Consider the following 25,326-nt stretch of genomic DNA (forward strand, 5'->3'; position numbering starts at 1 on the left):
CACAGCCACTCAAACAGTTGTTGAAAGATTTGGTAAATAAATGAGTTTATCCACCCACTTAAATTGGAAATATTTTTCCTCTCCCCTGGGTTTTTGCTCCATCACAACATATGTCTTTGTTTTAAATCTATTTATGTGCTTATTCTTTGACTTTTCTATTGGCTTTAACAAATTATGGGTAGAGTGTGCAATCCACTCATGTATCCCTCTGGCATCTAGCATTGCCCTGCACCATGCAAGCACTCATTAACTATTTGTCAGGTGCATAATTAATAAAGCAAATCCAATAGTCTAGGTAATCCTAACAACATGTTCAAACTAAACCCCATCTAAAAACTCTAAATCATCCATTCTTCCAGGGATAATGTATGGGCCAGTGCTTGTTTCTTGTTTGACAAAGGCAAGGCACTTCCCTCCACCTCCTGGTCTCTACCACCATGATCTTTTCTTTTTTTTAAATAGTTTATCCCTGTCTTCCATAAAGTGCATCTCTTTTCCTATTTCTCTGTCCTTCTCCTAGGAAATCTTTATAATTAAATAAGTCTCTTGATTTTACTTTGCTGCATAAGTTGTTATGTAGGTCAAATTTCTGTTCCCACTTCTCACACCTCTCTCATCTTCTTGTGAATTTTTTCAAACATTCTTCCCTAAATAAACATCCAGCTCTCAGACTACTCTAGCCCTTAATTGTGTTTCCATAGCTTTTTTCAATTAGTACAAAAGTCTGTTGAAACTCTTGTCTAAAGGTCATTTTGTTAATAGTATTTTCTTCCTTAGAATTTGGCCTAAACTTTTATCAGCACCTGATCACACTGCCCAAGGCTATCTGTGTTTTATGCATTTCCTCTCTGCCAGCAACAAATTCTGCGGAACTCACTCGTTGTTGCAATAATTGTCCCTAAGGCACTCTAAGCATGGATTTCCAACTGTATTTAAAAATTATTCGTCAGAAATATAATATTGTCTATGCTCTTAGCTTAAAACTTTGTGACCCACCGCTGCATATTCCACATAGCTAGTAGTAGTAATCTTTGACTATTTTTCCTCATGTTATATCCACAAAGAATATTAAAAATTTATATATCTCTCTCACCTTTTTAAGTTCATATCTAAAATTTCTCTTCATAACTTCAAATAATTGAAAGGATCTAACTTCCAGTGCATTGTAAATACTGACATTTTAAAATAAAGCCATAGCATTACTGTTTTAAATGTACCAAGTGGGATCTGAATGACACAGCAATTTGAAGCCCATCATCTCCCATTTACACAAACATGGACGATCGCTTCTTTAAATGGTAGACCTTTTGTATCCTTTCTTCTTGAGCTCATATTTCCTTGTCATGACTTCTTCAGCATTTTTTAAAACGTATTATCTAGTTATGCTTTAAACTATTTTATTTATTATCCCACTGCTCTATAATAATGATACATATATATTAAAATATGTTAAATTTTCTGTGACCATGAGATTATAAGAGTTAAATTTTAAATTTTGTATTGTTATTTCAAATATTATTAATACACAATGGTTCAAGACATCATAAATAATTAAGAAAATCAATAATTACTAAATATAAATATATATCTCTTTATAAAAAAGGTGTAGCGAGTTTCTTTTCAATAATTTCAGTTATCTATGGTTGAATATTACCTATTATTAGGATGAGATAGGAACAGCATCGATTCAATTGCTAATTTTCATCTCTATAGGCTGTTCACATAAGTGAGAATGTAAGTAGCCATGTCCTAGCAGAGACTTCATTCTTTTATCTCCAAAGTTATCTGTAAAGATTACAGTGATCTCTCATCTTAAATTATATTTAATGATCTACTGCTGATGACTCAAGCAGGTCCTCCTTTAATTTACTTGAAAGCAAATCATTCAAATAAACCTCTCATTAGTTACCTGTCATTAGAGTCATTTACTTTCAGTTTCTCACAAGTACAGCCCATTGGCTTTACCAAGGTTTCCAAACAACTATTACATATACCTCATGTTCTGCCAAACATACTCAGAGAGAGTAGGGAACATTAAAATATTTTGCACCCTTGAGAATGTAGCTTTTTTAATAAAATGATTTTTCCCTCATCACGCTCTTTAAATAAATTGTTGTCAAAACCTTGGGCTTAAAATAGTATTATTTTGTGTGGAAAATGTCTGTCATATAGACATTAACAAAACCAGTTCTCATGAAGTCAACTGGCCAAATCAGTCTTCTTGTGTCAGTTTAAATAAGCATATGATTTTGCATCCCCATGACACCACCTCACTTCTAAATTCAGCACATAAACATAGGCCCCCCTGCCCTGTTTCTAATGCCATGCTATATTTTTCACATAAATATGTATAAGGCACAGAAAAAATGAAGCTCTAATCCGGGCTTATGAATGTCTTAACTGAAGGAAGCTTTGCTGACACCAATATATGAAAGTTGTTTCTTTGTAAGTTCTGAAAACCTGGATGATAGTAAGATTTTGATGGCTAAGAGGTATTGCTTATTTTTATTAAAACTTGGAGAACAAAAACGGTGAAAGGGGAGTAGGGAAAAGAGAAGGAATTTGATGCCTTTAGCACAGGGGAGTTCTCAAGTACTCCAGATGAAGGCTGAGGCTCTGGAAAGGATACTTTTAAAAGTGCCATGCCCATGTGTCCCGGAGAAAATCATGGTCTACCCCAGCACCTACACATACAATAAACCACCTACAGTTACCAAAATACGAAGTAAGAGAGTTTAATAATACCATCTCAGTGCACGGTTAAGTAAATATTTTAAAGAAGGCCACAGATCCAAACTATCTATACTTTCTAAATAAATTTCTCACCACCCACAAAATAAGTGTACTTCTTACTAAATAACTTGGAAAACAATTTATAAGCCTCATAAGTCTGTCCTTCTACACTGAAGAATGCAATTTTAACTTTTTATGGTCCTCTTCCTAGCACTCACAGCTCTACATCATAAATATTATAACTACTGAGCAGAGTGAAAAAAAGTAAAAAAAATAAATATAGAACAGGAACAATGGGTCAATGTGACAAGTATCTGAAATGCCCTTTGCTGCTTAAAATACACTAGGACTTTAATTTATTGCAAAAAATTATTACTGGTCATATATTACTACCTATAATAATACTAGTAATTTTTGAGAAAAGCAGTTAATCCTGGAGGTTCAATAAAGGCAATTTTAAACATTCAAAAAGAAAAGTTGTCAAACAGAATATAATAAACATTTTAGTGGGGCTTTGACTTCACATGGTTTTGAGAGGGGAAAAAAACAGTTTAGCTTATGCTTCTACTTATTTTTCCTTCATTATTTCATTAAGTTCCAGTTATACTTACAGCCTCAGTGTGAATAGGATGTACGGCAAAAAGCAATGCCGTAACAAAAGCAAGTCCACGGTTCTTGAAGACAGCTTTGTCACAGGTGTACATCAGCACAAGAGTCACAAGGCAGTGTAAAATTATATTTACTGCATGAAAATAGAATGGGTCCATGCCAGTCAAAAATATGTTTAGCCTGTAAAAAACAAAAACAGAAACAAACAAAAAAAAATGGCATTAGCTACAAACAGAACACAAATACAAGGTAAGCAGAGGGAATCTATCATTTAAAAAGTTAAGCTGTTCACAGGCAGGTCATAATGGCTCAGCAGGCAGAGTTCTCACCTGCCATGCCAGAGACCCGGGTTCAATTCCCCGTGCCTGCCCATGCAAAAAAAAAAAAAAAAAGAAGTTAAGCTACTCACAGCGTTGTGAATGTAATTAACAGCACTGAAATTTATATCCGAATGTGATTTAAAGGGGAAATGTTAGATTGCATATATGGTAACAGAATAAAAATGATTTAAAAAACCCATTTTTGTGGAAGTACACTACACAATGAACTCAAAGTTAAACCATGGAATATAGTTAATAGTAGTTATAAAAATGTGCTATCATCAGTTGCAACAAATGTTCCACACCGATGTGAGGTGGTGATGGGGGGCCTATGGGAATACTGCATTTTGTGCATGTTTGTGCTATAAATATCAACTTCTCTAACAAAGAAAACAAAACGAACTATTAAATAAATTATTTTTAAATGATTCTCCACTTCCAGTTACTCTCTGTATTTAAATAACTATCACTTTTTCTCCTATCCCAGTAATGTGGATAAATCACTGCAAATGCAATATTATTTCAGAAAACTCTGGCCTCACAGAAATAAGTGCTGAACCTGTTTCAACCCTCACTCCATGGCTAGTGCAAATACCCTCAATACTTCTGTTTTCATTGCAGTTCTTTTCCTAAGTAGCTGAGCATTAGTTGAGCATTAGAAGGCAAGTCCATAGTTCTGTGAGAAGGCAAGTTCCTACAGAGTGGGAAGTCACAACTACCAGGGATGAGACAGAACTCTGAGACTGTGATTGTCACATCCTTGATTGGGATAAACTAGGCATGAACTTGTTCTCTCACCCTTGGTGCCACCAGGAACCAAATTTCCAGATTATGCATCTGGAAGCATCATTAATTACTATACCGCAAGGGAATCTTCAGGGTAGTACATGCTTATCACCAGCAGCTGAAATAAAAAGGCTAAGGAAAAGCATTGCATTTCATAATTTGTATGATACACTTCATAGTATGAATTCTAATGTAGAATTCAGAATATGAATTCTAAGATTAGGGCAAAGAAACTATAATAAGAAGCACAAAAAGGAGGGAAATCTAGTGTTCAATGTCTTAAAATACACTTTCCTTAGATAGATGCAGAACAGAGGGACTTTCAAAGTTTGCCTTAGATTTAATAACACAACAAAATGTCCCCAAGTGAGTCTGCAGGTTAAAGAAAAAAATACATGGACAAGGTATGGTTTTTCTGAAGGAGCACAAGCACGCTAAGTGGTACTGTCTATGGTTGTTGCCTACACTGCAGATTATTTTACCAGCTAGTAGCCCCAGGCTACTTTATTTTCATACCTTTGATTTGTTTTTCTTATAGAAATACCTCCTCTTTGCCAAAACAATTGAGAATGAAAGGTGGACTCAAAATGACATGCACATATTTGAAATACTTGATTCACGCAGCATTTTAAACATCTCAAGCTCTATTTGGACACGTTGATCTAAGTGTAATCTTTACTGATAAATTCCATTTCCATTTCCACTGAAATAACCAGGGTTAGAACCACGAAATGTTGGGTGGGATCTAAATAGAGGGTCTAGCTGTGGGCTGACAGACCCTGTGCATGTGTGCACACCCCTATGTGCTCAGGCCAGGAGCCTGGTGTGAAATAACCCACGCACACCTACAAGGAAAAAGGGACAGGCAGCAGACTAGCAGTTTCAAATAGGGCAGGGAGAACAGCATCACATTCTAGTACAAGAGAACTCATTAGTGGTGGAGGAGCTGCAAGAAATGAGAAAGCCATGGAAGGCAGAGGTATGAAAAGGGCCAATACTGAGTCCCAGTCCTCAGGGAATTGTCCCCTCTGAAGCTATTCCCCTGATGTGGATTTTACACTGTTTTCCACTTCATAGAGCTGAGATTTCTAGACTAACTAAGCCATTCACTTAAAATACATTCACACTCATGGGGATGATAGGAAACAGGCAATCTCAAATCCAATTGGTGGGTATTGAGGTTGGAAGATCTCTAGGTTTGCAATAGATATTGTTTTCAAAAATACAACCTGTTTGACTCAGCAACCCCACTTCTAAGAAAATCTCCAAAAAGAAATAGCCAAGAAAGTGCTCAAAATACATATGTACAAGGAAGCATATTACAACATTATTTATAAAATTGAAATATTTAAAAACAACCTAAATGTCCAACAAAAGGGAACCAAATAACTTTTGCAAGTGTCATATCATAGACGACTATGAACCCTTAATAATTATATGAAACTATCTTTATTGACATAGAATGATATTTATAATATATCATTATTGAAAAGGGATATTAAAGTATGGTATATAGTACAGTTTCATTTTGTTTTTAAAAGATATATATATATAAATTTATTAAAAAGCATTAAAACGTATCAAAGTTCTCATATAATACAGCAATAAAAGTTTAAAACTATTTTGTAGAATTAATTTGTGATTAGCTATCGTTAAGTGTAAGAAGGAAGGTAAAAATCATCATTATAGAATAACTCTCAATTATATAAAATAATAATATACATAGATTTTGGATGGGCTTTATTTTTATCTTTGTGCTTTTTTATAGTTTCATAATTTTCCACAAGTATTTTATTATATTATGATCAGAAGAAACTATGACTTTTAAAAAGTCTTAACCAGAAGATTCCTGCTTGTTCATTTGTATATGAGAGCCACAGCGAGCCAGCGTCCACTCCTGCCTCTATGGGGAAAGAAATAAATGTTACGTACCTCAAAAAAAGTATAATTTTTTATTTATAGGCACTTAAATAGCACCTCACACTCACATTTCTGCATTAAAAGCCCAGGTATGAGGCAGGGGCAGAAGGTGGAGTATAAAACGGAAATGGAGAGGAAGGCAGGCTATCGAATAAATCAAATTCTTGATGTATTTGATTGATTCCCAGAGATATTATAATTTAGATTACAAATTTGGATTACAAGTAATTGCAGTGTTTTCTAAAAGAGGACAGAAGGCTTGCTATTGTCCTAAAGTATTTGTTAATCAACCATTTGAAAAATAAAAAAAAATCATTAAAGATGGTGTTATTGCTATATAGCCATACTTTTTTGAGGTACATAACATATATTTCTTTCCCCATCCAAAAATGATATAAAGTTGTGAATATGAGTGACCACTGTGGCCCATATGCATTGTATCTAAAAATGTGCAGGTGTTATCCATGTAAACTATTATTTCTGGAAATTGATCAGGACACAGTGCCTAGTGTTATGAGTTTATTAAATTAGATCCCAAAATAGATCCCATTGTTAAGTAGGAGCTGTTACAGTAATATGGTAATGGCAGGAAAGTCCCTCACGTAGTATTTGTCATCGGTGGATCTAAACATTGATAAATCACTGAGAACCTGGAGTTAGAAGAACTTCCTAAATGTCTAAAATGATGGTGTGTGAATTCTCCAAACTATAGAAGAGTGACCTTGAGACAAAATGCCAACAAAATTCAAGAGCGTAGTCTATTTGTGAAAGAAGAGAAATGAATGTCTGATTCTGGAAAGCATATGGGCTCATGAAATGAATGATAATCATATTTACGCGATAAATTGTGTCATGTCCTCATTTTAACAAAGGCACTTATCAAAATCTCTCAGAATTTCCCAGCATACAACATGGAACAAGATAGATTTATAGCAAACAGCAAGAGCAGTGGATAATTTCTCCTTGGACAGTGACTTCCAGTGTATGTCACAGGGTTCTGATGTTCTCTCTTTAATATTTTGATCAAAGACTTAAATGAAAATATAAAGTGTATAACTATCAAGCTTGCAAAAGATTGAATCTGGGAACGTACTAGATGACTGACTGAGATTCATGGTGAGTTTAAATGGCTGAAATTGTTAGTTAATCCTAAATAGATTAGAATAGTTGTAAGAGTAAAGATTCACATTAAGACATCAAAGAGAACAAAATGCGAAGGATCCAAATTAAAACTGTCCATGAGGTATTGTGTCCTAGCCATCAAAATAAACCAGTCCTCCAACAAACAAACGCATGTAATTGCACACATCAACTACTTTCATTTCCACTCATTCCGACAGTTATTGTATTAAGCACCTACCGCATATCAGGCATGATGCAGACCTCAGAGACACAAAGACATGGTAAGACACGTCACCTGCTCAGAAAGAATTAACAGCATAATAGGAGAGAGCAAGAGTCATTGGAATAGATGATTACTAGTTAGGGAAAGAATTCCTGCAAGGGAAGAACCTATTAGGTACTGTGATGGCAAAGAGATCTGTGAGTAGGAGAGGCAAGGGGAGACATCCATTGTGGGGCAGCAGACCAGAGGGCACTACTCACACACTAGAGCACCTTCACAGGAGAGTGCCAGAATGATGCAGGTAGAGGGAGGTGTGTCTCAAAATTGTATCTCAGGAAGGTAGGTTTCTGGAACTGGGAGATACTCAGACCACAGAGGGGTGACAGAGAGCAATGATAGCAAGTTCCCTAGAGGAAAGAGAATTTTGCCATATTCAGTATATATTCCCTGTGCTTAGCACAATGCTGGTTCATGGTTGTCACACAATAAATATTTGAATGAATAGATGAACATATGAAAGGAAGATGAGAAGGAAAGAAGGGAGGGAAATACAGGAGTGTACTTATTCTGAGCAGCATCCAGAGGGGAAACTAAGATAAATATCCAATAGCCTTGGGCAAACAGGCTGCCCAAGGACCAGACTTAACCGCAAATTGTTTTCTCTCAGCCTTTTTTTCTTTTTAAAAATTTCCTGACATTTTAAAAATCAGGTGATTTCATATAAAAATCTCTAGCTTCTGCAAAAATCAGTAACAGCCTAACTGAGGAGACAATTAAGGAAAAAAAAATTCATTCACAGAGGCAATAAAATAATCAAGTATCTGGGAATAAACTTAACCAGGGATGCAAAAGACCTGTACATAGAAAACTACAAAACACTGCTAAAAGAAATCAAAGAAGATCTAAACAGGTGAAAAGACATTCCATGCTCATGGATAGGAAGGTTAAATAGTGTTAAGATGTCAGTTCTACCCAAAATGATCTACAGATTCAATGCAATACTTGTCAAAATTCCAACAATCTATTTTGAAGACTTGGAAAAGCTACTTATCAAATTTATTTGGAAGGGAAAGGGGCCCCAAATAACCAAAAACATACTAAAAAAAAAAAAAAAAAAGAATGAAGTGGGAGGACTTATACTTCCTGATGTTAAAGCCACAGTGGTCAATACAACATGGTATTGGTACAAGGATAGACATAATGATCAGTGAAACTGAACTGATAGTTTGGAAATAGAACTCCAGATCTGTGGTCAATTTATCTTTGACAAGGCCCCCTAATCCACTGAACTGGAACAGAATAGTCTTTTCAATAAATGGGCCTGTGAAAACTGGATATCCATAGCCAAAGGAATGAAAGAGGAACCCTCCTTCACACCCTATACAAAAATTAACTCAAAGTGAATCAAAGACCTAAATATAAGAACCAGTACCGTAAAACTTCTAGAAGAAAACATAGGGAAACAACTTCAAGACCTAGTAACAGGAGGTAGCTTCTTAGACCTTACAGCCAAAGCAACAGCCACAAAAGAAAAAATAGATAAATGGGAACTCCTCAAAACCAAATGTTTCTGTGATTCCTCATAAAACTAAATATAGAGTTGCCCTACAACCCAGAAATATCATTACATGGCATATACCCAGAAGAGCTGAAGGGAGTGACACAGCAGACATTCGCACACTAATGTTCATAGTGGCATTATTCACAATTGCCAAAAAATGGAACAACTCAAGTGTCCATCAACAGTTGAAGTGGATAAACAAAATGTGGTATATACATATGATGGAATATTATACAGCAGTAGGAAGAAATGAAGTCCTGAAACATATGACAACATGGACATAATACTGAGTGAAATAAGCCAGACACAAAAATCTCTAGCTTCTCCTGAAATATCATAAGACCTGGCAACTCTGAGCCTATATGCCTGCATGAACCATTTGGGTAGCCGTTTAAATGAAGTAACTACTCACAATTCGCCATAGTCCCTGCCTATTCCTATTCCTAAACTGAAGCCATTTATTTTTCATTGTACAGGCATTATTGTTTTTCTTACAGTCAAGAGGGGAATAGAATATTTCTTGGGTCTGTGCTACTATCAAAAATGGAAAATGAAAAGACGGATCAAAATGACTGTTTCTTGGTGGCAGAATGAAAGAAAGCGTATTTCCCCTGGAAGAAGAAAATATTCCCATGTATCTAATACATGGCAAAGAATATAACCTTACGTCCAGGTCATGTCACTCAATTGCTGTATCAGTTTGAACCTTTCAACATTTGAGTTTTCATCTCTTGGAATACAAATCACAAGGAATTAGTCTTCAGTTCATAGAAAGAACTAAAATCTAAATCTAGAACAGGAGCTCAGATAACTGGAAATGTCCACACAGAAGAGTAATGACAGCTAACCCAAAATACTATACAAAAAGAAAAATATCTTTGGTCCGTGTCACTTTGAATGTATCCCCATTCTTTTTTTTTTTTTTTTGAGCACCTAAATAGCTTTTTAAATCTCTTTCATTATCTTCCTCAAAGATTATAACATTTTTTCTTAAATGTAAGACACTAATTTCTTTGCATCATTGTATCCATCTCCCTCAGCACACAAAAGATCCTAAATCAAAGTTTACTAACTGTACAAGTAAATTTGTATTAGAAAAGATCTTTTCCTTTAATTTTATTTGATTGAGCCTTAATTTCTCACTTAAAAATAGTTCAAGCAGTAGGAAATGTTTTTTTTCTGAAATAACCTAAATAGCCATCTCTGACTCATATGAATGCAGATAGTTCCTTCTCCAACTGAACTGCTCTGCCTCTTTGTAAAACTACCTGGAAGGGTGGGTCATAATGAGGTTCTTAGGGCTTACAGCTTTAAGATAAAGTATATACCTCCCTATTAATTTTCTTCTTTGAAAAAACAGCTCTGATTAAAAAACAAACAAACAAAAACAAAAGGCTACATCTCTGGAAGACTGATTTATCCTAGGGAAAAAACTGGGATCCTTCCTCAAGCAGTCCTGATCTCACTTCAAATAGCTCAACCTCAATGAACAGGTCTAGAAACTGAGCAAGACATTGTGACTCGCTATTGTGACTTAAGTCTGGTTTTTGGCTATGAGACTTGGAGTTTTTCCTGTTTTAGAGAACAGGCAACATTTCAGAAGGCTGCCCATCTAGTTCATCTCTAGGGACAACATGTTTAATTAGCTGTCACCAAGGATCCCTGTAGTTCAAACATTCTGATTGCTTCTATGTTTCAGCTGCCCTTTATGGTAAGTGTACCCACCCAGTCTTGGGCAGCTCTGCCACTGGTTTCTGGTACTACAGTTTCCCATCATCCCCAGTGAAATCAGGGAGCCCACCTCAACGGCAGCATCTCCCATCATCATACCTGGCCTACAGAGAGGCACTAAGAGCTTCCCAGAATTGCAAACAATCCTTCAACAACGTATTTCTTGATGCCACATGAAGGGAAAATCATCTCTCTCTGGGAATGTAGTGCAGGGGAGAGAGGGTGGATGCAGGCTGCATGTGATAAACACATCCCAACGTTCCTGTCTCAATAAACCTCTGGATTCTTTCCTCTACATTATGCTAAGGAGATTATGGCACCCCAACCTCATTAAATGTAGGCCACAATTGAATCCTCATGGTTCCCAAGCTTCTGAATCACATGGAAGGCTTGCGATAACTGCTGACTGCCTAACGTCACCCCAATAATATTATAAGTCAGTAGATCTGATATGGGGCCCAGAGATCTGGCTCAAGCAACCCAATTCAATATACTCCTTTAACATCTGCTTCGAATGTCTTATATACTGGATTTTCCAACTCTTTCCTGGTGGGTTTCCAGAGCCCAATACTAAGCACACAGCACATTCTCCTGTCTTCCTCTATTGCCATCGGTCTTTCTTCTTTCCCAACTCTTGCCATCATTACAGCACTCACATGCTTATAAGTGGTTTCCATAGTCTTCTTAGATCATTCAACCAATAAATAACAACATCCGGTTCTCCTCGTTTTTCCCCTAAGGCAAATCCCTCTGGCCCTTAATCATTTGGTTACTCTTCTTCTGCATTTCCCCACAGTACCAGGAAGAAATCATCAAATCATTATTGCTTAATGAATCCCAAGTACCACAGGATGTGATTCATAGGCACCAATGCAAACACAACAGTGCAGAGACGGTATTGGCACATTGAGGTAACAGCAAGATATAAGGTTTTGTTTTCTTTGTTTGGCATGGGCAGGCTCCGGGAATCAAACCCAGGTCTTCAGCATGGCAGGCAAGAATTCTACCACTGAGCCACCATTGCACCGCCCAAAATTAACGGTTTTGATTCAAACTAAATGCATCACACCCTGACCTGGCTATGAGGAGATTAGCAAAACTGAGGGGAAAGGAAAAGGGAGTTTAGTCAAGAAGAGCCCATACATGGCAGGAGGGGCAGCTACTGTCACCACTGTCACCTTAGTTTTCAGAGTAAGAACTGCACTAAAGAAAGGAGGGACAAGAAGATCAATAACCATATGTAGAAGACAGCAAGTCCCAGAAGGCCTCAAAAAGAGATATCAGCAAATAAATTTAGAATAGACCAACATCAAATATCTTAGTTATAATTATAGCTAAGTTGCCAATTTCAAGCAAGTTTTTTCTTTGAAAGGTATGTGTTTGGTGGAATAACTGGAGAGGGGAAGACATAGTCACCATAGTTTCTTTGAGAAAGTATTTTTAAGTCTTTATATTTCATTTAACCCAACAGGTAATATTTGATGTCTACCTCATTGGGAAAAAAATAACTGTTCTTTATAGAAAGCAAGAATGTGTCACAGATGAACTTTAGTCTCATGACAGCAGGGTGTGCAAAGAAGATCCCATGCATCTGGGATATGCTTCAGAAGCTACAGCTGCTGTCTTCCACACTGAACTTTGCAGCAATTATCCACCAACTACTACACTTCAGTGAGCAGGGTATACTACACATTCAACATGCAGACATGTAATACAACTATTACATTTCAATATGCCACCCCAAAGAAGGAAGATCCAAAGAGTCACAGCCCCAGCAGGTTACATTAGAGAGCCACAATGATCCCTTTTGGAATCAAAGCTGTCCCTTAATATCCCAGTAAGTAGGACCCACTGGGACCCTCTGAGTGTGTCCAGTCTGCTTCCAGTTTTTTCTTAAAGAAAAATAAAGGTACATAAGCCAAGGTATTACCCAAGCAGGATTTCTTTCTACAGTATAAACATGTAGCTCTCCATAAATATTTAGCTGAAAAAGTTTATTGAACTCCTATTTTACATGCCAGGCACGGTTTTAGGCACTACCGATACACCTCAAGTAGTTAACACAGTAAAAGAGGAGATGGAAATCTATAAATAAATATATGATGCCAGAAAGCAATGTTTGTGACCGGACCGAGCAGGCTAAGAGAATGAGGGGGGAACATAGAGGAGAATTTTCTATTTTAGATGGGGAAGCCAGGGAGGCCTCTGTAATGAGAAGCCAGGGAGGCCTCTGTGATGAGAAGCCAGGGAAGCCTCTGTGATGAGAAGAGAAACCAGAGAGATGGCCAGGGGTCAGATCAAACAGGACCTCTTAAAATAGTAACTTCTATCATTTGCCAAAGGAACAGTGTCACTCCTTTAGTATAATCAAGCCTTCCTTACCACCCTCTTTCTATGTGGGATGACTTAGCATCCAAAGCGAGGAAAAATATAAATGTAGCTCCAAAGGAAGATATAAAAGACCTTTGTTGATAAAAAGAATACTGCTGCAGAAAATGCTTTACGAACCTTCATTCAGGGACTCACCTACATGATACACACAAAACCTCCCATAATCCAAGAATACAGCCCTGTCATTTCTCATCCCTTCTATACCACCAGCCATTAGTCTAAAGCAGATCCTACATACAAAGCATCTCCTCCTCTTCTTGGGGTTTCTATGATAACCTTAGCTTGGCATAAAATTTTCATTTCTCACTGTAAAACCTGTATTGCCTCCAATCATATTTTACTTTGGCTATTTCTGCCACTGAACAGCCTAGACAATTCAGCCACACATCCCAGACAACAGTCTCCTATATTGACTTAGAAAACAAACTTGTAGCAACCAGCTGTCTCAAAATGAATTCTTACAGAGGTTAAATAAAAAAGGAACAGAACCAAAAGGAACCTGCCACCATTTCATTTAGGTTTGGGGCATGAAGGCAAGTGCTTTATTTTCATGGTTTGCATATGGTTTGTTACTAAAAGATGCAAACTGCTGCTGCTGCTGCAAAAAAAAAAACCCTCTCAAGATCCAAATATTAAAATGCTGCAAATCCTTACAGCTGCATATATTAAGATCTTCTATTTTTTAACACTGACATTTTAAACTACCCACTTTCACTCTTATAATTTATATCACCATCAGAAGTCGTCAGTAAAATAAAACTTTATAGCAAACGAGTAGAATACTGTGATCTAATAGCCTAAACCTAGAGAGAAAATCAAGAGTTTAAGGTCCTCAACTCTTTAGTTGTGCCTTGTGGTAGGTAGGTTCAGGTGTCAACTTGGCCAGGTGAAGATGCCTAGTTCTGTTGACATGAGCCAATGGTAGTGAACTTCATCTGTTGCGCATTACATCTGCAGTCGGCTAGGAGGCGTGCCTACTGCAATGAATGATGTTTGATTTAATTGGCTGGTGCTTAAATGAGAGAGCTCAACATAGCACAGCCCAAGCAGCTCAGAATACCTCATCTCAGCACTTGCAGCTCATAATACTAGGCCTTAGGCAATGCAGAAAGGAATCCCCCCGGGGTGGGGGGTGGGGGTGGGGGGGTGGGGGGGGAGTTGTTGGGATCCAGAGGCCTGGAGAGAAGGCCAGCAGAGATCACCTTGTGCCTTACCATGTAAGAAGGAACCTCAGCTGAAAGTTGGCTGCCTTTCCTCTGAAGAACTATATATTTTTTGTTGTTTGTTTGTTTGTTTTTAGCATGGGCGGGAACCAGGAATCAGACCCTGGTCTCTGGCATGGTAGGCGAGAACTCTACCTGCTGAGCCACCGCAGCCGGCCCTGAAGAACCACAGTTTTTTAACGAAATAAATCCCTTTTATTAAAAGCCAATATGTCTCTGGTGTGTTGCATTCTGGCAGCTAGCAAACTAGAACATGCCTGTAACAAATGTTTTTTGCATTGGCATGAGACCTTGAAAGAGACATCAGCTTAAATTAGAGGCCCTGCCTGCCACCTGCCACTAGTCTCTTTACATTATCATGGTTTTAATTCTCAACATAGCATTCATCACTACCTGATATTTTCTCAACTATTTATGTGTTTGTTTATTGTCTGACTCCCTCTTCTCCCTAAGAAAACGGAAGCTCCTGGAAGCAGAAGCATTGTCCATCCGGTTCACCATTCTTATCTCCAGTGCCTGAAGCAGTGCCTGAACTTAAGGATTACTTTATAAATATTTGTGGAAGAAATGACTGAATGAAGTTTTAACTTGACTTAGTTTCCCCCATCTTTAACATGGAAAAGTCTTTAGTTATTTCTTGTTGAGTAGGCTTTCACTTGTTTACTGATTAGGAACGGCACTTTTAACTAACCCAGAGTCACTGGGAATTCTAAGACAAGGGAATTCTGAGAACCAGAGTTCCATGTCAGCTGAACTGGTATAGGATACAGTCAGAGCATCTTGGCAAACTGCCTTCACTGTCCCAGTCCCCAAAACAGGTAAAATTAGATGTTCTGATAATACATTTCCTACTTTCTACTTCTAACCTCTTTCTTATTTGAGAAAACTAGTAATTAGTTTCTATACAAGCAACAAGCATTATATTTGTTCTAACGGAATTCCTCACTCTCAATGTGTGATGCTGATTCAATGTATCAGAGATAATACATTTACTTTAATTTTTTTTAAATCAGTTTAACTTTTTCACTGCAAAAAAAACTCTGTGGAAAGGATGAAAAGAAAAGCTATAGAGTGAGAAAACGTATCAGCCAGAAATATGACAAAGGACTTGTATCTAGAGTTTGGGAAGAACCCTCAAAATTCAATAGTTAAAAACAAACAATTCATTAAGAAAATGGACAAAAGACATGCAGATATATCCTGCTGAAGAGTGTATCAGAGGGCAAAAAAGCACATGTAAAGATCCTCATGGTCATTATACCTTAGGGAAATGCAAAGTAAAACCACAAGGAGCTATCATAATACACCTATCAAAATGGCTACAATAAAAATAATGACAACACCAAATACTGTTGGTGGGAACGTCTGGAAAACAGGTTGGCATTTTCTTAAAAACTAAACATGCAAGTACCATATGACCCACAATAGCATTCCAGGACATTTATCCCAGAGATATTAAAACTTGTGTTCACATAAAAATCTGTACATGAATATTTGTAGCAGTTTTATTTGTAATAGCCCCAAACTAGAAATAACTCAGATGCTCTTCAATGCGTGAATGGTTAGACAAACTATGTCTAACCACATCATGGTATACTACTAAGCAGTAAACTAGAACGAACTACTGATGCATGCAACTTTCCTATGTTAAGTGGAAAAATTCTATCTCAATAGGTCACATACTGTATGATTCCACTGTGTATCATTTCTGAAATAAAATTATGGAGATGGAGAACAGGTTAGTGGCTGCTGGGAGGGGGCTGCTAAGGGAGGTGTCTGGCATAGCAGGGAAACGCAACCTGAGCAAAATTGTTGTAACTTGACTGTGGTGGTGGTCACACCCAATCCACCTGTGACAAAATTACAAAGAATTAAATACACGCATACAGATGAGTGCTTGTAAAAGTGGTGAAACTTGATAAGGTCTGTGGAGTGTCTCAAGTGCCAATTTCCTATTTGTGGTATTGAACTATCGCCTGAGGTGGTACCGTTTGGTACACCGGATCTCTGTATTATTTTCTGTACTTCTTAAAACTGCATGGGAATGTACTATTATCTGAAGAAAAACAAAAAGGTTTTTTAAAATGGGTTTTAAATCTCAACGATTTCTGCTCAAACAACAGAACTTGAGAATACAATTAAAAGAGATTACAAATTTTTAAAAGGCCACTTTAACCACATTTTCACTATCTACCCAAATAAAAGCCATAAAACAATCTACCTAAAGTGCCTAAGTCAATGCATGGTTCACACTGAAGAGTGAATAAATGTGGCTTTCTGTCCTTCCTTGCAACAATCCTTAGGGTTATGTGGTCATCATGATGTCATCATTAATGATGACATTAATGTCACCAATGTCCTCTGTCATACTTGTCCAGCTCAATGCTATTGCACTGGAAGGCATGACTTACCTCAGCTGACTGTATAGAGCTGCACAGTTTTATATGAGCTTCTCTGCTCATATGGGCTGATCAAAATAAAACCTTTTTAAAGAGGTACCCCATTCCCTTTCAAATTAGATCTGTGCTGCTCTCCAGACTTGCAACTCAACCTTCTCAAAAAAAAAAAAAAAAAAAAAAAATGGTGACTTAACTAGCCATTAAAGATACAATACACAATGAGCAATGCATCTTAGGCACCAAGCTAACTGCTTTTTTGGCATCAGTTATTACAGGTGATGAGTCTTGGTTATCCTCTTCTTCCCTAATCCCCATCTCCCCTATCCACCCCTACTGCTTACCTCCCACTGGGGGCAAACTCTCCTTTTCCTTTGCTCCTCCTCTGCCAAATCCCTTCTAATTTACTCTTTTCCTAATGGCCTTGTCTCCTTGCCCACTTCCTTCCTCCAGCTCTCTCTGCCCCTGCAATCTCCTACATCAATTAAAAAAAAGCATTTTTTTAAATGCCCTATCCAACCCCCACCATGAGGCACTGGCATTTGACCCTGACCTTTTAAAGTGCTCCTTGGCTGTTGCGTCCACAACACCTCATGCTCTCAGAAACAATCCTCATTGTAATAAAGGAAATACAGCTAGATCTAGAGGTTAAACATTTATATTTGTGCCATCCAAGGAGATTTTAAGAAACATTTGGAAAACTGAAAGAACTGAGCAACTCTCGCTCACTACCCAAGGCTACCTTCCAGCTGAAAACCAGAACAAATTTCAAAGAAGACAAATGTTTCTAAAGTATTCTTTGCAGAGTCAAATATGCATTTCCTCGCCCTCCTTAAAATGTTAAACTTTCAGTGGAAGAGCTAAGTAGAAGCCCCCATAAATTGTTGCCAATTGATCTGGTTTCCTTTTCATCAGAGTCACCTGTCAAGAGACCGCGGCCTCCTAGCTGGAGCAGCTCAAACGGTCATTACATAAAGACGGGTTCTTATTACACCCGCTGGAAAAGGTTTAAGACGCGGATGATAGAGAACCAATATTAGTTCAGCAGTTTTGTCCGCCACGTTAAAAGAAGCCTAAATCCTGAGCCAAATTATAAGAGGCTGAAGTCGAGCTCATGAGATATAACACAGTACTTCCCTCAGTTCAGCCCTTCTCCTGTATCGTCTGGAGCCAGATCTTTTTAAATTCAAGAAAATACTCCACTCTACCAAACCTGCGTAGTCTCTGATCCCCTTTCACTTTATTCACACCAGAAATGCTGAATCATGACTCCGAGGTTATAAATGAAAAGGTAAACTATTTCGGCTGGGACTCTTGGATCCGCGGAGGAGTCTACGCTTCTGCGTTTCTTTGCTTCGTATAAATATCGATCTAGAGCGGTTTTGCCGGAATGAATGGGCTCTGGGGAACAAACAAGGGCGCAGAATGGGGGATGGGGTGGGAAACGGGGAGGGCTCCTCTGTTCCCTTCCCTGCAACTCCCCAAAGCCCAAGCAGCCCTAGCAGCTCAGGGTTCCCGCCTCGTCTCACGGGAACGCGACCCCACTGAGGCTGACGCACTCCCCATCTGCAAAGCTGCCCAACAGCCTCTCAGAAATTCCCAACTAGGAAACAACAAAGTCCCCTCTACACCTCCCGAGCCCGTTCGGCCAGCGTGGTCTCACTTAGTTCGGGTCCGGCTGAGGGGATGCGGAGGCGGCTCCGCCAGTCCCATCCCAACCCTGCCCCGAGAGAAAAGCTGGCCGAGAGCGCAGACACTAGAAAAACTCGCTCCCAACTCCCCAGCTCGTGCTTCCCGAATCACCCCAGGGGCCCAGAGATGCGGGAGCTGCGACCAGATTAGGAAAGTGACCAGCCAGCCCGGAGGGGAGGGAGGCGTGGAGAGACCCGGCGGCGAGAAATAGAAACGGCTGGCCCAGCCAGCTCGGCAACTTCTCCCGGCCCGGCGGGCGAGGGGGCGGCCAGGGCGAGGTGAAGGGCTCACTTGAAGGTGAGGATGCAGAGCGGCCGGTAGGACTTGTGGCTGGTGTTCTCGGCCATGCCCTTGCCCCAGAAATCGTTGGCGAAGATGCCCCAGTGGAGCGGGGCGTCGGGACGCACGTCGGGGTTGTTCACAATCGCCCACACGTCGTCGTGCACGAACTCGCCACGCAGGGAGTTGCCGTAGCACAAGCAGCTCGCCCCGGCCAGTAGTGCCGCGGCCCCAGCCGGCGCGAGCCCGCAGCCCCGCCGCCGGGACGGCGCGCGGTCCCCGCCGCCGCCGCCGCGGGCAGAGGTTGTCACCACCATCACGCCGCCACCGCTGTCCTGGCTTCTCCCGGCTGTCTGGCATCCTCCCCTCCCCGGGCCCCGGCAGGGCGCGGCGGCTGCCCGGGGGTGAGCTTGGGCATGGTGCGGCGGCAGCTGGACTCGCCTCTGGCGCCCCGCGCTCTGCCGCCGCCTGCGCCGCGGAGTTGGCCCAGCTGCAAATAAACAGCAGTCCCCCCGCCTCCCCTGGCCATCTCCACCTCCTCCGCCCAACTGCGCATGCCCTGCTCACTCTCGCCTCCACCCCAACCCTCCCCAATCCCCGGACTAGAGTCGGTTTCTCCCACACACACACACCCTAGCACCCTCCACCCTCTGCTCAGGCCCTCCGTGGCGCTCAGCCCGCCAGCACACGCATTCCCGGGCTGCAAGAGTTTGAGCGCAGGTGGCGGGGTCGCGGCCGTGAGCCTGGCCGGGGTAGGCAGAGAAGGAGCACCTTGGGATCCCTCCTGGTGTGCCCAGCTATGGTCAGCCCCTGACTCCCCAGTTCATCTCCGGAAGCGCGAGGTTGAACAGAGACGTGTCTGGGAAGAACCTCTGAGCCCAGGGACAAGGTGGGCTTAGCAGGTGCACAACCTGAAACACCCACACCTCACTCCTCGGAGAGAAAAGTGGCCGCTGCTTCCCGGGAAGTTCCTGGCTTTTCAGCACCCCGGACAACAGCAGCAGCTTTGCCCGGGGAAACGCTCTCCGAACCCGGTAAATGCAGCCGCGTCACGTCGCCCTCTCTGTCATCTCCTGCCCGGCGGTTTCTCTCCCCCACCCGGCGCTGCGTCGGGCAATCCCAGCCTCCCGGTGAGGAGCCCGGCCGGTGACTCCGGGAGGAGACCGCGGGGAAATGGAGCCTCCGAAAGCCAAGAAAAAGGGTCTCGCTGGCCAAAGACTTCCTCCCTGCCCTTCCCGGGTTTGTTCAGAGCCTCCACCCGGCTGTTTTCCTTAGTCGCCCTTTCCTTTGTCAGCACTTACACAAAGTCCCAGGTTCGATTTCTAGTTCGAATCTAGTGGCAGAATCGGCTTCTGAAATAGTTCTCCCCCATTTTCTTATTTATTTAATAAACTTGAGACGATCGGGGAGATGCCAAAAAAATTACTTTTTCTTTCCATCCAAGTGGATCACTTAGGTCTAATTATTATTTTCTGGGTTTGGGACCTGTTTGAACTATACCGGTTAAGTCAATCAGGGGAGAACTGTGTAAGACCTCTGGCTTTGACCCTGAAATTTTCCTATCTTTCTGATAGATTTTCTTTTAAAAATACTAATTATAATATGTAAATAAATATATCCGGGAGTGAGGAGTACTAGGATTTCTCCAGGTTTGAAAACAGGCCCCTGTAAGTTTCCATGCTGTGTTATTATAAATACTAGAATTTGACATCCTGATAGAAAAACATAAAATACAAAAATTACCATTGTGTTCCTACCCCTTCCAAAATCCTTTAAAAGCTCCATTATCGTAATAAATATAAATAAGAGGCAGAAACTGTTCTTAGATATTGTGATTGAGTATTTATGTGGTTCCTTACTACCTCCAAATAATTTAAGACAATATAGCTGAGCAGTTAAAAACTCAATGAATTGAGAAAACCATATTCCAAATCAGGCTACATTTCACCTATTTTCACTTTCATTTTTGGGGACTTGAAAATTAGTGATTGAGAAATGAAACTGAAAATACAGAGCATGGATTTTCCATCCTCTCCTCAAAACTTTTTATCCTTGGTAGTTTTAATCCAGAACCCACACCCGCCACCCGCTCCCTTCATAAAACAAGTTACAGCTACAAGTTTCCTCTTCTGCCCATCTATTTAAAATACATATTAAGTGGATAGTTTGTGTTCAATGTGCTATGTATTGGGCTGGGGGTTCAGAGCTGCTCAATGTGTGTGTGTGTTTGTCTTTGTGCAGCATTAACAGCATAGAAGTCTAGCTTTGTGTTAACAGCTAATTAGGACAGTGAAATTGTCCTTGATGAAGTGTTATGGGTGTAATATGTTAATGTGTCAACCCCTACTTGTAATTTACTTATTTGTTACTAGGGGCATTCTAGAGACAAGGTCCTAAATCAATAGGCTGTGTCTAATAATAGATGTTTGAAAAGAGCATGTTTTTCCCCCTTCCTCAATTCATCCTCTAGGCCAGCCCAATGCTACTGGCCCCTTCTTATCTGAGTAGTTTTCTTTTCAGATGAAAATGGTATTAGAGTTCTCCATAACAATGGAGAGAACTGAAGAAAGGTGCTAGGGACTCCAAAGAGACAACTCTAGGGGAAAGAGGCAAAGGAAACCTCAAAGTGCAATTCCCGGTCTCAGAACACCAGGTTCAATGGCGTCTCTATTCTGTTCAGATGATGTATTTGGGGTTACTTTAATTTAAAATAATAAGATACCCTTAAGTCCTCTCAAGGACAGACCAATAAATAAACAGCTGTTTTAATTAAATTGTTCATTTACAGCCCTATCATTTCTTGAGTCAATGCTGCTCTGCTTCAAGAAAACAGTGTAAAGTGATTATAATAAGAGAGAGAAGGTTTACATTGAAGTGCCAGCCCATTATCCCTTCTGCTTCTCTCTTGAGGTGTGACACACTCAGTTGTTTAATAAAGGGGCCCAAAAGGAAATTAGATTTAATTATTGTTACTTAGCCTCTGCTTGTTTTAAAGGACTAAGAATTAGAGCAATACTACCTTCTAAGATACCTTTTGTCCACTCAGAGCAATTCAAAACATAAAGTAGTATAGAAGTGCTCTCTGAGGTTCATACAGATTGTTATTCATGCGAATTAGGATAGACTATGTACCTGAAAGAAATTAGGACAGAACTAAAAATAAATCAAGGGTAAGTAGGTATTTTAATAAAACAAATTTCAAATTACTGTCCATGGTGATCTTTCAGCCTAATGATAGTTCAGGTTCATCCCGTATTACTGGTAAATGAGCAAATGCAATGTTACAAAGGCAGAACTTCCGCTAAAGGGCAGATAACACCATTTACATAAAAAATAAAAAATATGAAGTATCTAATTATTTAAATATTCCCTGTCTTGAAGAAAATACAGAAAAGTAGAAAGAAGAAAACTAAAATATCCCTACCCATCACCCACAGGTATCCCTTGTAAATATGTAGATGTATTATTTCCAGTCTTTTATCTATTTATATAGATACATTTTCTTTAATATAAATTGGTATCATGCTTTTTCTATTATTGTGTACATAGTTTTCCCCATGTCAATGCCTATTTTCCACACCATTAATACTCCATTTAAATGATGCACTATTATGCGATGAGATATAAAGTTATACGTTGTATCTAATTCCTTCTTACTGTTGTGCCAAATTTAGCTAACCAATCTTCTATTGCATGGCTATTTAGTTTGCCTTGAATTTGCCTTTGTTTAAAAATATGTTGAATCACGTATCAGGTATAGGCATTTTTAATAATTTGATTACCCTTAGCATGTTATTACCATATACACTGATGTAAAATTATCTGGTGCTAACAATTCTCTAGGAATTATTGTCAAGGAGAAGACTACAGTCTTCACTTTAGGTTTTTATATCTGTTCCATATGGCGCTATCACAAAGCCTAACCCAATGTTCAAGACACCACCATAAGGCTCAAGCTGTAAAGACTATACTGTACCAACACCAGAGTGCCATGGTTATCAGAAAATCACAAATTCTACTATTCATCCTCTTGACATCTTTATTCTTTGCCCAAAGTATGATCTCCTAAAATTCAAGATACCAACAACATCTAATCCTAAACTCTTTTCTATGTTTCTTCTCCTCTGGCCCATATTCTCACACATTCCTTTCCTCTATAACTTTTGTCCTCTGGAGTACCTGTTTCATGAGTACTCTTTATCCTGAGCCTTTTCATTGAGTGGTCTCATCACATCTTGGCCACTCTCTAGCAACTCTCTTATGAAGGTATGAGCATTCTCCCATCTTCATGTACTCCCATGCAGGGAATCCAGTCTGTGATCCCTGGTTTCCAATGGTGCTTACAAAGTATAGTGTACCCCTCTTTACCTCATTAACTTCATGTCATTCAACTCGACTTAGCCTTAATCATTCTCATCATTGCTTTCTCTCAAGACACACCCACATGGTCATTGAGCCCTGCTAGTTGAACCACCATCCTGGATAACAACAGTACCATGTGCAGGGTCAGCTTCATGGGCGTGTGACCTCTGCAAAAGGGGCCCTGCCACTTGGTTTAATGTTCTGCTGTCTCCTTCTTGAAATTCTTAATAAGTTTATTACTGAGCCTGAGTTTTGTAAGTAAAGTTCAAGGGAAGAACACAGCATGTATATGAGAAGAGAAAGTACACCAGTAGACAGCAGATGTACATGCACATATGTGTGCATACACACACTCACATACACATACACACAGGCTTAGGCCCATGGGCACAATAGGCAAAATGTATGCTAAACAGCTGGCCCCTGCAATGAGTTTGTCAGCAAATTATGACAAAAATAAAAGCAAATACATGGATAGTGCAATAAACCACATCAGAGACATTAGAATTCTTCGAAGAGTTTAGAATCCCTGGTTTTGAAAATTGCTGCAGTATTGCTAAGCAAATAAATATTCACAGGTTTAGAAATAGAAATTAAAATTTAAGATTGTTTTATACTACAGAAAAGAACAAAATTCTCACATAAGGGTTTAAATGAAACAATTATTAATGAGGAAAACAATGATAAAGTTAATTTTTTCATATAATTGACTATATATATATATATATACAATGACAGAATTCCTTTTAATTACTTACAAATCAAAAAACCACTTTCAGTTTCTCATATTACCTCTACAATTTACAGAAAATGTCAAAGGAATTGTTAAAATGGCATTGCATGAATTTATATTTAAAATTAAATTTAGACTTACATGAAAATGATTTGTATAAAGGCAAATTTTTTAGAAAAAATATTCCATGATGTAGCACATAACCTAACTCAAACTTTGTCTGGATAGATCATTTAAACAATCCAAATATAGGGAACCCAGAATAAGAATGAGGACCATTAATCCTGTATAGCTTAATGTAATACTTGGATACATCCCAGCATATATTAAGCAGATAATCAAACATTTTGGCAAAGTCCCTTGAGGGATGGAAGAAAAAATATGGAACTACTAAACTCTACCACCAGGGAAACCCCTGATACCATGTCAAATTTTAGGGACACCCAAATCAATAGGCCAAGCCTTTGATCTTGAGGTTTGTTCTTGTGAAGCTTATATATGTAGCAGAGAAGCTTAGCCTAACTATAGATATGCCTAAGACTTACTTCCAGAGGACCTCTTTTGTTGCTCCGATGTGGCCTCTCTCTCTCTAAGCCCAATTCTGCAAATGAAACCATTGCCCTCCCCCACTACATGGGACAAGACATTCAGGGGTGAAAGTCTCTCTGATGATGTGGTAGATGACTTCCAGGGATGAGTCTGGCCCTGGCACTGTGGGATCAACAATGCCATCCTAAACAAAACAGGGAAAAGAAGTGCAACAAATAATGTGTCAGTGGCTGAGAGAGTTCAAATAGAGTTGAGAGGCTACACTGGAGGTCCCTCTTATTCAAGCTTCAGTTAGTCATTGCAGTCTACCATAACTTGCCAACCCTCAGCCAAAACCATTCTTGCCAATCCTAAAGAACACCTAGGGCATAATATATGATCCTACAAAGGTTCCACTAGGATAAATTTCCAGAAACTTACAACCTCCAGATAAGTCCCTGGACCAGATAAATCCTGAAATTCAGAGAGGCCAGCCGCTCCAGAACATCAGCTTGTTCCATCCCCATCCCATATTATAGACAGCCTCTTTCAACAAGAAAAAGTTAGAATGACTGTAGCCCAAATACCTCTAAGGATTGGGAGAAAGATCAAAGGTGATGGTGGAGTTAAACAGAGAAGGTAGTTTTAAACAAATGAGTATGATTGCTGAATCATTATATATATTTTTCATCTCCAGTGTCTTAGAGCAGCTAGAAA

At 39.4% G+C, this 25,326-nt stretch overlaps 1 protein-coding gene and 1 long non-coding RNA gene across 5 annotated transcripts in view; one reads left to right on the plus strand and one right to left on the minus strand.

Moving 5' to 3' along the window:
- Positions 1-19,461, minus strand: part of TMTC1 (transmembrane O-mannosyltransferase targeting cadherins 1) — a 284,735-nt gene extending 265,274 nt beyond the window's left edge. For 2 of the 4 annotated variants that reach the window (XM_077170430.1, XM_077170429.1), the window contains exons 1-2: positions 18,999-19,461; positions 3,345-3,522 (exon numbers count right to left, since the gene is read on the minus strand). In XM_077170430.1, coding sequence (XP_077026545.1) covers positions 3,345-3,522; positions 18,999-19,303 — 483 coding nt within the window. In that variant the 5' untranslated portion in view covers positions 19,304-19,461. The remainder of the gene's footprint in view (positions 1-3,344; positions 3,523-18,998) is intronic. The other 2 variants (XM_077170433.1, XM_077170432.1) reach the window with 1 other exon arrangement.
- Positions 10,824-14,822, plus strand: LOC143691637 (uncharacterized). The gene is made up of 3 exons (XR_013179625.1): positions 10,824-10,985; positions 11,808-11,916; positions 14,697-14,822. It is a non-coding gene; the product is annotated as an uncharacterized LOC143691637 (long non-coding RNA).
- Positions 19,462-25,326: the final 5,865 nt, after the last annotated feature.

The sequence above is a fragment of the Tamandua tetradactyla genome, chromosome 7 (assembly GCF_023851605.1).
Source record: "Tamandua tetradactyla isolate mTamTet1 chromosome 7, mTamTet1.pri, whole genome shotgun sequence".
Classification (NCBI taxonomy): Eukaryota; Metazoa; Chordata; class Mammalia; order Pilosa; family Myrmecophagidae; genus Tamandua; species Tamandua tetradactyla.